Here is a 13,212-nt window from a genome sequence, read left to right as displayed (position 1 = left end):
TGCGTACATAAAATACTCTGGCAAGATGCATGCCAGTATACGCACACACACACACACACACACACACACACACACACACACACACACACACACACACACACACGCATACATGCAAGGAGACACTCGCTCACTCACACACGAAATCACCTATAAACACATTCAGACACACTCTCATCAATATTATGCATATGTATCCACTAACATTACAACAGAGATTGTCATCTCATCACTTCTTATGTTTTCCCTTTTTCCTTTTTATAAACATAGTAAATTCCAGTATTTAGCCCGTAGCCTTTAGCCTTTTACGGTATGTCTTCCCAGTTTGTAACCATTATTTCCAGTTCTTAGGGGTACTGCTATGTACAGTTTAAAATCCAGTTTACCTGACAGTATAGATAATTGATATTTGTAAGTATGTAGAGGCTCAAGTGGTACGCTCACCTCACAAGGTTTGATTGTGTACACTGTGTAACATTTGTTCCCATAAGACAGACAAACAGGTAGAGCAGTAAACATCAATACCGACACTGAATCTAATGATGGATGCATGAACCACGTAGTCTAGTGTCAAAATGCCTCGTGGAAGTCCAAACAGCTCATGCAAATTATGACACGGGTCGACATGGCAAATCGTGACACAGATTTTTGAATAGAAAATCTCTAAAAAATAAAGAGGAATGTTCTGTTACATGTGTAGCATCTTCTCTATTTCTATTGTTAGGGTAGAGGGCATTAGAAAAATATGAGAAGAACATGGAGAGCAGAATCATGCAAAGTGAAAACGAGACCACTCAACATTTAGTCTTTTTCACTGTATGGGTATTTTGTTTGTTTCTTTTTTTTTGTTTTGACAAATGCAAAAGTTTGACAAGAAGAACACCTTACTTAAAACAAAAAAATAAAATAATAGGCAAGAATATGATATGCTCTTTCTTTTAAAAAAAAAAAAATTAATAAAACACACTCCTTTTACCCCTTAAAGGACATATGGTAAAATGAAATACTCCCAATTATACAATACAAAAAGAAAAGAAAAATTCATATTAGTATCAAAAGCAACATCCTAGTGGTGTACATTCATGCAGTTGTTATGCTTTTCCCCCAAGAAAAGGTCTTTCAATTAATGTAGCTGCTGCAACTTTACAGTACACTGGAGTTATGTAGGCAGAGTAAGTAAAAATACAGTGCGGGTTACAGATAAATAAGTCTGTGCTTACTGTACATGTGTGATGGGATAGAGTAATTTAAATAATCACATTTTTATTTCAATGTGACAGTGTATTATTCCATACATATTCCATAGAAACTCTCTTCCTTTGTGGTATGAGGAAGGGCACGTTTTTCTGTGTCTTATTTATAAACACTCCACCAGCAGATAATGTCTGTATTTATTGTAGTTAATGGATGGGAAAATTTCTTAAAAATCTAATATTTTTTCAGTTTTATTTTTGTTGGAGACAATCAACTGAGAATATACTTAGCCTACTTATTCACGTGTTTGTTTATAGAGACCGAAAAGACTTCTGAGGATTTTTGAGGCACATTTTGGATCACATATTATGAGTCAAGTGTTGGATCTGCATTTGGCAGCTTGGTAAAATTCCAATTTACAGTGACATTGTGATGTATGTTCCCTTTGATATGTGCTTCTTTTGATTAAAAATGTATGGTTTATACCACTCTGTGAGGCATGTCTGTCCTAAAACAATGAAATGAGATGAAAAGTGATAGAGAAAAAACAAAAAAGTATTAGTAAATGAACTGAAATTGGATTCCCAAACAGGGACACATTGCTCAGTGGATGTTTATAGGAGGGTTTATTTAAGTTGCCTGTTTTGAATTCAATTCATTTTCATAATTGACTGAGGTGAAATTGAATTGCCCCTTTTCTTGTCCTTGACACACTGTTCCTCTAAGTGATCATTTCACCGAGTCTCAGATAAATCCTCTTTATAATGATAAGAGTCCTGATCTGAGACAATAGGTGTGGTAGCTAAGAGCATACAAACACAATTTGCCTCGCACCTTCCCTTGAGAATACCATGTGGAATTATGGATTCAGGCCTGTTCCCAATTTGCAAGATGGTACAAGAAAATGAATCACATGAATCATATACCTGATGATGTAGACACCTGGCTTGGATGTTACTGGAGAGAAAAATGGATATCAGCAAAGTCACTTATTGCTGTAGCAATAGATTATACTGTACCCAATCTGTTACAACAGCAAGTTAGTGTGAAGTAGTTATTATCATCAGTACAATTTACACATCCAGGCAGTGATGCAGTGTATTTACTGAAGCATGTGAGGGAGGACCTTTCAAATAGTGCCAATGTCTGTTCTTATGATAACTTCAGAAATAACATCAATAATTCAGTCAGACTCGTGGCCCTGGAGAAATCTTTGCACTCTGGTCTATTATTCTAGTGTCATAAAAAGTGATAATAGAAACTTTGCAGTCTAACTTTGATGAATGAAAACAGAGTAATAGTTAAAAGCAAGAACATAGGTGTTGATAATATGATGAGAGTAGAGAAAGTGTATAAAGCTGCTATTTCTGAGCTCTTGTCACCTTTTCACTGCCTCCGTACATGCAGACCATGTTTCTCGATAGCCAATAGAATCATTCTAGACCTCCTAACCACAATAAGGGTCACTCCTGAGATCACACATCAAAGTAATTAGACTGAGAATTTCATAATTGGCTCCATGGCTGCTATTATGTGAATGTTTCTCAGCAGCAAAATGTGAGAAAACGAAACAAAAGGAAGAAAACAAAGGGTACATTTGCAAAGCACATCTGTCTGCGCCTTTCAAGGCTAAGCTACTGAGATAATGGCTGGAGTGAATATTTTCTTAATGGAGTTAGCAGAGATGGAACAATCACCATATGGAAAACATCATGTGTATGTGTGCAAGTTTGTATTTTATTGTTTAGGAGGGGTTTATTCTGTGTACTGGTCCATGGTGAAAATGTAGAATGCAAAAGAAGAAGATGTGGTGCTGTCTAACATTGGCCTAGTTATGCTTTGTAGACTTTTTTTTTAATATCCTTCTGCAGTCCCCTGACCAAAATAGACTTCTAAAACACGCTCAGGCAAGACAACAGAAACATCTTCCACCACCAAAGGAGTTTGTGCCACGCGTTATACAGAGCAATACTTCACTAGAAACTTGAACAGAAATACCATCCACCCAGAGCTCATAATTAACATTTAGCCCAATTTAGCTCACTCAACACAAAGTACTGCATATGCATTTTGTTTCTGCACAACGAAAGGGTCTTTTAGGACACAGTTCTTCTAAGCTGGGCCCAAGGAGCTTAAACTGTATAGTGGCATTTCTTATCACTAAGCAAACATCACCAAACTGAAAGCAAAAATATCTTGGTTTTTTTTTCTGTGATGGATCTACTTTGGTATAGAACTACCTTTTATTTATTATACATGGGAGTGCGATGTTAAGAGTTTTCCTTTCAAACGCTTCAGCTGTCAGACTCATTCCATATGATTCTATTTGAATAACATCACCATGGTCTAATCCATTCTCAGATGTCTTCATTAGTGAAACTGAGCTTGAGCTGAGTTAAAGTTATTCCAATTATGCATACCCCCACACGTACGCATACATACTAATCATAAAGTCATAAGCCATCTATGGATGGAGTCACATGTATGTCAGGCCAGTGAAGATCTGTCTTTTACTATTACAACTGGTGCTCATGTAAGAAAGAGCTGCTGCCCACACCGGTGGGTGTCTGCTGCCCAGGAGAGGAGAAGCTTGCCAGAGGGATGACCTTGACAGGGTCTTCCTTCTTACTGCTGCAGTGTCTATCCAGGGTGTTGTAGAACTGTGGCCGGTTGATCCCTTTGTCCAGTTCATCTTTTTTGGGCACGGACCGGCCCAGAGTATGGCGGCCATCCATGACCCCCATGCTGCCCATGTTAGCTTTGACTCCCCGGGCACAGCTCTGCTGGAAACCAAAGGAGGGGAGGGTAGCGGTGATGGCGGCGGTGGTCGGGGTGGAGGTGGGGCTGTTGCTGCCAGGACCCTGGAACTGGGCCAGGGCTGGGGGCATCCAGCAGCTGTCAGAGTGGCCCAGTATTAGACACTCCTGGGTGCAGGTCTCAGAGGCCTCAGCCAAGGCTTTCTGCAGGTTCACCTCGATGGCTGTAAAAAAGGAGAGAAAGAGAAAAAAAGAGGAAAACAACATAGTTAATACAGCAGGTCAGAGCATGCAGAGAGTGTTACTAGAATTCAATGATTTCACAGAGGTGATGTAAAGGCATTGAATGAAGTCATGAATCATAATGTAAATAGAAGAAAGTTGTCGTCTTATCAGTGGTTGACCCACAAAATGTCAGCCTTTTAGCTAAATGAAAGTCAGTGATAAATGTTTCATTTCATCTTGTAATGAGAAAAACATCAGCAGAGCATTTAATTTCCATTGGTATTCCCATGACTCTGTCTGTTTACCTACAATATGCAATGAATTCCCTGTAGCTTAATTAGAGTTAGAAAAAATATGTCTTGCTGTATGTGTCTGGGATTGGCTTTACTGTATTAAATATTTAATGAACATCTTAACAAAGCATTGTTTATTTTAATCACTGTCAATGTGCCACACCGTAAAACCCTTTTGATCTTTCAGAATCAAAAATAAATCTGGTCAAATAGGAAAACTCAAACAGTGAGCACAGGGAAAAATACACTGTGTTGTTTCAGGATCTTGCCAGCATCTTTGGCATATTCAGGTACAATTAATGGTGCCAACACTTTGACTGCATGCATGGAAGAGAAGAGAAAACTGAAAACCAAATGAAGAGGAGAGCGGGCAAGGCTAAGCACTCAAACTATCTTATCTCATTATCCCGGCACTGACATCACATGTGGAATGAGTCTGGGATGAGGCCTCAGCATTGAGCCTCGGCAATAAAGGCTGTCATGCCAGATAATTAGAATGTAAAACAGTATGCGCCAAGGCAACCCGGAGCCTGCAGTGTTATGTTTCCTAGGCCATGCGAAGGAAAGAGGGGGTCCTCATTCAAACATCACATCGCTCCTCGAGGCCTCAGCTTCAAGCTGTCATGTAGAAATTATTTAGTGTATTTGCATAAGTAAGAATGCGATAAATAATTAAGCAATCTTAGACCCTAGTACACTGGAACGACTATTTCCACTGCATACAGTTCTGCATACTCTGGGTAATTCTCTTCCACAGACATCTGCAAATCTTCCCACCACCTTGTTATTGTTTTATAGCATTCTACAAAATGAAAATGGATACTGTGATTATGCTGTGTTAGTGATGCCAATTCGGCTTGGAAAAAAACTATCTAGATTGGATCCTAATGGCCCAGTGATCACCTTTTTTTTAGTTTTGTGCTACCATAGATTGAATGCCACAGCATCAACTTTAATTATGAGAGCAGTGTCTGAAAATGAATCGCCTAGTGTAAATTGTGAGGATATATTTGGAGTGCCCACGTGGAGTCAAATCTGTCCTCTCCATATTGAACTGGAGCTGTGGAGCAGGAGTGTATAAATCCCCTGGGCGGTAAATGTGTCACCTTTCAGAGGGTCACTAACTTCATTAAGGCAAAAATGGATGCTGCTTTCTCATTCTCTGAGCTAGCACAATAGGACCGAGCCAAGCCTCAGCCATGCCCTGACTCAATCTCTCCAAGTGTTTTCTGCCTTTGGTGGTGCCTATTTGGGGTACTGTTGTTTTTGATGTGGTAATGCAATTAGCATTAATGTCTTATTTCCAATCATACACTCAGAGACTTTGTTGTGTTTTTTTTAAATTTGGTTTCTTTGTTGCTCTAATCCAATTGATCCATACAGTGACAGATGAAGCTGTCTTTAACATATTGTACTTTACAAATAAAAGCTAATCTTCAGCTCTGTGACTTTGCACAGCAGTTTTATGTCAACACCTTTTCAATGCCTACAAGTTTTGTATGAAATATCTCCCAACCAGCCTTTCCAAAAGACATGTGCCTGTACTAGTTTCTATTCCAGTGGGATAGTTTGAATAGGCGGTGGCGGGTTTGGGAGGGTGGGAGCACGGCGTGAGTGATGTCGCTGACAGCTCTTGCTGCTTTCGTCAGCTAGAGGTATGCCGCAGCCTGCTTGTGATGCCGCTGTCTTTTGTATTCAGGGGAAACAACTGTACCCCATGGAGCTTTCGGGAGAAATCACACATCACTGACGCCACAGATCCCCTGATGCTGTGAACATTCTTTTCTACATTCCCTTCAAGGAAATTTGAATGGCAGACAAGTGGGGATAATGGCAAACAATGGGGTGTAATAGACAGCGTGACTGAGATCAGACCTACGGTTCTCATTTGAGATGATTCATCTTTACTGAGCAGTGGTGATGTGTTTGAAAAAGAACTCTGATACCTGTTTGGTTACTCTGTAGAGTCAACTGAACATCAAATACAAGTTCAACTGCAATCATCCCAAATACCTGACTGCTGGTGCAAATCAAATGGTATTCAATTGAAGTTTTTTTTTTTTTCAAAACAGCCCAGTAAGCCAATTTGACTGCTCTGGCACAAGGTGTTCTATTATTCATGGTCCTGTTGTGTATTTCTACTGGTTTCAAGTTGATCTTATGGTCATACACAAGGTCAATAGCAGAGGTAGCCTACAGCAGTCTTGTTTTGCAACATCAACACATCCGTTGGCCAGTCACAGATCGAACGCTGCTGCATCCACCTTCAGCTGACCTTCCATTTGTGTGGTCAAACATTACAGCTTGTACAAACATTGAACATGTGTAAGAGAATGGCTTGAAAAGGCTGGATGGCATACAAAGCATTTCTAAAAATGTTTTATTTTTATTTTTTTGGCATTAAATGAAAATATTGGACAAATTGCAGCTCAGAGTTTGACTGAAGGCAAGGAGGGGTTGACACAGTGCAACGAGTTCTCTAGAGTGGAAGTAATGGAAATCTTTAAATTTGGAAATATAATGGGATTGGACACAATAACTTAAATGCCTGAAATATTTTTCTATTCATTCTGGTGGCCTTACAGCAACTTTGGAAGATTCAAGTATTTAGTCTTTAAAGCATTGTAAGCAGAGGGAAAAAAATAACATCAGCACTATTATCACATCAACATTTTTCAAATTATCTGTAGTCCAGAGTGCCAACATAGACTTCAACCCATTGAAAACTGAATAAAAGCCAAAATATTCTTTTAAAATTGCAAGTCTACTGTACTGGATTGCATTATACCACGTGGTGGTTCAGCTTATTTTCAGCCTCCAGCTACTTTTTGGAATATTCCAATTAATTGCCATGCAGGTGATACACTGATAGAACTGTCATTTAAATTATAGCTTTACTACAAGACCATCACAGAAAACAAATGTGTTTACTGATCTAAAGCATACAACGTTTATGCATGGCTGACCAGTGTTTTCATTACACTGGTAGATATAGTTTGTATGCTGGCGCAGTCCTGTCTACCAGGAATTATGTTCTTATACAACTAAACTGCATTCTTAATTATGTTTTGACATATGTATTCTTCCCAAAGGTAACCGTATGACATGGTGGGAAACATTCCCACATTAAAAGAGCCACAGAGTCCATGTAAGGATGTTACAGTGGTTGGGGGTGGCACAAGTCCAACACAGGATTTTCTTTTGGGAGACTGGGGTTGGTAATGGCTTGGAACCATTATTTTAAGTCTCATTTTCGCTTACTGTGTACTTCCATTTTCACTCGCTGTCTAGGCACCAAAACTGTTTGATAATTATTATGGAAATATCATGGTTTGGGTTCAAATACATCCTGTTCCAACATGTTGTATGAAGCGTCTCTATTTTCCCAGTTTCTAGAGAGAGACACTTCCTGCTCCATGTAACATGTGATTAGTTTGCTAAAAAGCTGGACAGTTGGAAACAATTCACAGCAAAGATATGTTAACTACAAACTACAACAAAGCACCTCAAAGCATAACTGAGAATGGAGTTTAGTTGTATAGGAATGTCATTTTTGGGAGACAGGGCTCACACACGTACAGCCAGTCCTGTTTTGGTATTAAAAAAGCTAATAATATTAATAGAAGCAGCGATGCTAATTTTTAGACACACAATGCTGTGTGCTAGTGGAAAAGGTTAATGTACATAGTCTGTAATTGAAAGATAATTGATTGTATTTTAGCATCAATATAATGGCGTAATGATTTAATATACTGTATCTATTGTGAACAGCGCAAGCCCCAATCTCATGAGGTTGTTAAAGTGTACCTTACCAAAAAAACATCTGGAATGATGTGTCCAAGCATTATGTTATGCTTTTTATACTCCTTGCCTCGGTGCATTTATTTATTCTTTCTGATGGCCATGAAATCCCCTAATGCAAATACATGTTTTGACAGGAAGAGACACACACACACTTGCACAGCTAGGATGCATATTAGCTCACTGATTAGGGCTTTTCACGACAATAGTATGAGATATTTAACATGACAGTTGATGATATTTACTGACAGAGCTTGTTACATCTTGATGAGCTTCACATTAAGGTCTGCACACATATCACGATTCAACTCATTATTTCAGCATGCACAAACTCATTATTGCTAATTAAAAGGATAATTGCATGCATCTAGGACATTAAATTCTTCGAACAGCCATCAGGAAGGTGGACTAGGACCCTGACTCATCCTACACGGTTAATTGGTGCACTTTCAACGTTTTTACCTGAAACTTGCATGAAGTTTGCATTAAATTCATGTATAGTCAAATGAAAACTTTAAAACCTCCTCCTTGTAACGCATGATAACGGTTATATTTCAATTATACACATGTTTGTTTTAACGTACACCTCGTATATAGTAGCATAATTTTTTGAAAGACTCCATTTATCAAATCCAGTGCAATACACAGCTGCAAAGACTACAAAGTTGATTTTTTCCAGTCATGGAACTGCAAACAGTCAAACATGCTAAAGAATGTAACTGCTGAGTAAATAAACCGTTCACCACCCCGAGCAGTATCACCTGCTGCTCTGTTCCTCTCAGTGTCAGTTAATTTGGGATAAACAGGTTTAGCAGTGCCAGAAAATGCAAGAGCGATATAAAAATGGAGCCCTTGTATTTCACCAACAGTAATAGGACCGTCCTGGAGTACTAGCAGTGATACAGCTATCAAGACTGCAAAATATTATTATTACTATTCTCACAATATGTGTTTTCGTGTGATAGGGAAGAGATGAGAAAGAGAATGAGATTTTAAAAAAAGAGTGTACACAAGCACGTGTCTTGTGTCTGGTGGGAAACCAAAAGACAAGAATACAAGAATATGAAAGATTCTTTCAAACCAATAGAATCTCAGTAGAAATAATTGGGTTTGTAATTACAAAGACTTTATCACTTCACTCGGCCTTATGCCCACTCCAAACGTGCAATCTGGATAAGCAAATGGATGGTCATTAATAATAATAGCGCTATTAAAACCCCTTGGTGTTGCACTGAAAAGAGAGATGCCATTACTTTCATCACAGCTCTGGCAATCATCATTTGAAGGAGAGACGAATGTTTCACATTCACAGAATTAGAAATACAAGGCAGCCCACTTGTATGCTTGATGCAGTTCACCTGCATTCTCTGCGCTGGTTTTTACGATGCACAGTTGTGAGTGATTCATAGTTTTGTTGTACTTATATATGAATTCATGTTGTGATCAATGTTCTGCAAACTCAGGAGGAGGGTTATATGACATTGTTATAAGACCTGCATATACATTACCTCATTAATGGAATAAGAATATGCAAGCTCTGAGACGAGGACTGGTGACTTCTCTGAGTCTAAAAGCCTGTATCTATGGTGATCAGTCTAAAAATGAACTTTTCACTGGATGTCAAACTCAGATGCCGTGTGGTTTTCTTTACTTTTATCAGGAGGAGGTACAGTATATAATCCCCAGTGAAGGCAATAAGAGCTGTCATTGTCATTGCAGCCAAGGGCATGGAGGAGGAAGTAAATATTCCATTGTAGCAATAAAAACTTGGCATGCGCTTTGGAAGGCAGATCAGCTTTGACACAGAGGTCAGCGGTGTCATGTAGGAGGATGATGTGTATTAAGATCTATAAGATGTGCTGAGATAAACAGTTTGTCAAGGCGTCTTTGGAGTCTATTTTCAATTAGATTTTATTCTAAAATGTGCAACAAAAATTCTAGAAATATTTATAACTTGTCTTTATGTACCAACCATCCTCCTCTATGATAATCAGGCCCTGAGAGCTGCACGGCAATGAATGCTAATGAATTACCTTTGATAATGGCATAGTGGATTTTTCAACTGAAACATAAATTTCAGGACAATTCTGTGCGGCCGCGATACAAAGTAAGATAGAGGAAGTGGCAGAGTCATCGCTCCCCTTTTTTACTTCTTAAAAACAAATAGTGCCAGATGTAATGAATGGCCTTTTTTTAAAGGAGACAATGTGACGCAGATAAGAAGGGAGCAAGGTTGTCCATATATACTCTAGACTAATTACTTTTGATGCATTTACTGAGACACTGCTGACAACGGTGAGTCTCTGAGCCACATACGTATTTATCAGCACTTGTGGGACCTATACAGTTTCTCGCCTGTAATCCATCTAGCCTTGTCTTCTCTCGACCCCTTTTGCTTTCCTAGTGTTTGACCCATTGTAACAGAAAGTAATTGCAGGCAGAAAACAACATCTAATGATTACTTTATCTGGGAGTCTGAGAGAGAGTGAAAAGTCACAGACAGGTACTTTCAACAAAAGGAGGAGGCCTTTTTGTTCCCGACACACAATTTCAGACAACAAAGAATATTATTGACTTGGCAGAGATTAGAACACCAAAACAAATAACAAAGCACAGAGAGAGGACAAAGTGCACAAAGAGAGAAAGGATCTCTCAACAACCAAGTGCCAAACACTTGCTTCATGCTTTTTGTTGCCATTGATTAAAAGTATGTTGTAGATTGAAGCTCCCATTTCTCCAAAGAATATACAACACAGACAACATGTACGGGCTTAATTTAATGTAAATTCCTTTATCTCAGAGTCACCTTTGTTGTCAGGAACAGAAACAAACACCTCAAATGTTCATTTCGCCGCAGCATAAAATGTTAACAGAAAAAACAAGGTGAGCCCCGACATCAGCAGCTAGAATTGTGTGATTTTTCATCAACAGAGAGCACAGTCGGGAAGGTAGAACACAGAAACAGTTTTCTTACACTTGACTTTTTGCGTGTGACATTGGTTGATTAAATCTCTTTCATTATGCCTGGGCGACTATAGGGCCTCCCCACCCGAGGACAAGATGCCGGTGTCACCATCAACACAATCAGGCCTGGCCAAATACCCAGCGTGGGCCAGATAGACGAGAGGTGCAAACACCATAACAATCTGCAATCAGCGCTCATCACCACAATGACACACAGAGGAGGAGGCACAGAGTTTCTATGGGGGGTAGAAACACAAGACATGCTCATGTAGGTACACACACACACACACACACACACACACACACATGCACTGATGCTTTCAGGGTAAAATCTCATACAAGAGTAACCACTCATTCTCTTGTTTTGTAAATCTCTACTTGTGCAGGCTCCGGATGATACTGCAGATATACTGTACAGGTGTGCTGCTACTGACAAGGAAGCAATACATAAATGTATATTTATAAGACAAAAAAAAAAAAATTGAATCCACCTTAAAATTCATTGCACATGGATGAATGTATCAGCATTTCCATATTGTATAGATAATAGAAGGTCTGGGAGGCACAGAAAATAAGATGAAATGAATGAAAAGGAAGTGAAAATATTTTAAAGGGATTAAGAAAGAAAGAAAAATAGAGTGATTAAGTAGGACCTGACAAAGCAGTCTGATATTTGCAAGAAGATTGGATTGCTCCAGCAGGAATACTATCTAAACAGTCATGATTTTCTCTAGATGACTTTGATCTAAAAATGTAAATGTCACACATAAAAATCGTAGCTTTCTTTTTATAATCAAATTAGAAGCTGATTTTAGGCATAAGCACGTCGTCAAAGAATTGGACCTGTTGCCTGAGGAGCTGGTAACAACCGGATATTTTCAGAAAGTAGCTAATAAAAACGAGGCCCCTGTTTCGCATGATAGAAAAGAGACTAGAGAGACAAACTGTACAGCAGCCACCAACGTGCTACATCCTGTGTCATGTAACAAGCAAATTCATCACACTGACCCATTGCCCCCAATTATTATGGAAAACAAGAATGAATCAAATTAACATTGAAGAAGCTCTGGGTTCCTGCGGCCTGGCTGTATCGCTGATGGATACAGCAGGAGGAAAAGAGAGGGTAATAAACAAGGTGCCACTGTATATGCTATATATCTTGCAGTCATTGATGATTAGCTCTGTTTTCCCTTAGCCATACGTTACTGTTATTGCCTCTATGGCCAGACAGATAGGGAAGGGATACAAAGGCATTGTGAGGCCCATCTTTCAACTGATAACTGGCAGGCTGAAAACCACTCAGCACCAGCAGCAGGCATGATTTCAGTGCATGAGTAATCTGGGCATGGTGAAAATTGTAATCTGTTATTTGACTGAGTTGAGAGCATGACCTGATGTACAGTTTTGTTGCATTTTTGCAGGAAGGTTTTTCTGAGCAAAATCATTCAGTGTGTGCACAAAAAAAAAAGGAGTCTCTCTTCAGATGCCAAGAGCTCAAGTTCTGGTGTTTTGTCCTATGAGGCAAGCCTGAGAATGTGTAATCTGTATAAGGTGTCAGTGTCAGCAGCAGATACCCGCACTATCCCTTTTCTCTGTCCTTTTCTTTCACCGTCTTCAAAATATTTTGCAGACAGCTTAGGCATGAATGCAGTCTGTATACGGTATTAGTCACAGTCGTTAGTGATGAGCAAACTTACATTTGCAATATCAATGTGTAGTGTAGCATGGTAAAGGTTTTAATATTAGGGGCAGACTCTCTCCAGATCCCCCTGAGCATGTACACTTTAAAGGTTTTCCTTTTCCAAAGCACCACAGACCCTCCTCCGGGGACAACTATTAATTTTTCACTGAAACCTCCCCTGAATAATGAATTCTGTCCTATTTATACGCTGTGATAAGTCCACTGAATGTCTAAAAAGGGGTTATCGTGAAAAGGGTAAGGCTTTCAGAGAAAGACCTGTTCCTGCTTAACATGTTTAATT

At 39.2% G+C, this 13,212-nt stretch overlaps 1 protein-coding gene across 2 annotated transcripts in view; it reads right to left on the bottom strand.

Annotated features, from left to right (window-relative positions):
- Window positions 1–939: 939 nt before the first annotated feature.
- pcdh11 (protocadherin 11) overlaps window positions 940–13,212 on the bottom strand; it is a 128,632-nt gene continuing 116,359 nt past the window's right edge. For both annotated transcript variants that reach the window (XM_055016549.1, XM_035952010.2), the window contains one exon: window positions 940–4,171. In XM_055016549.1, coding sequence (XP_054872524.1) covers window positions 3,708–4,171 — 464 coding nt within the window. In that variant the 3' untranslated portion in view covers window positions 940–3,707. The remainder of the gene's footprint in view (window positions 4,172–13,212) is intronic.

This window comes from Amphiprion ocellaris, chromosome 13, assembly GCF_022539595.1.
Source record: "Amphiprion ocellaris isolate individual 3 ecotype Okinawa chromosome 13, ASM2253959v1, whole genome shotgun sequence".
NCBI lineage: Eukaryota > Metazoa > Chordata > Actinopteri > Pomacentridae > Amphiprion > Amphiprion ocellaris.
Note: the sequence above shows the minus strand (reverse complement) of the source record. Positions and strands in the feature narration are given on the sequence as shown.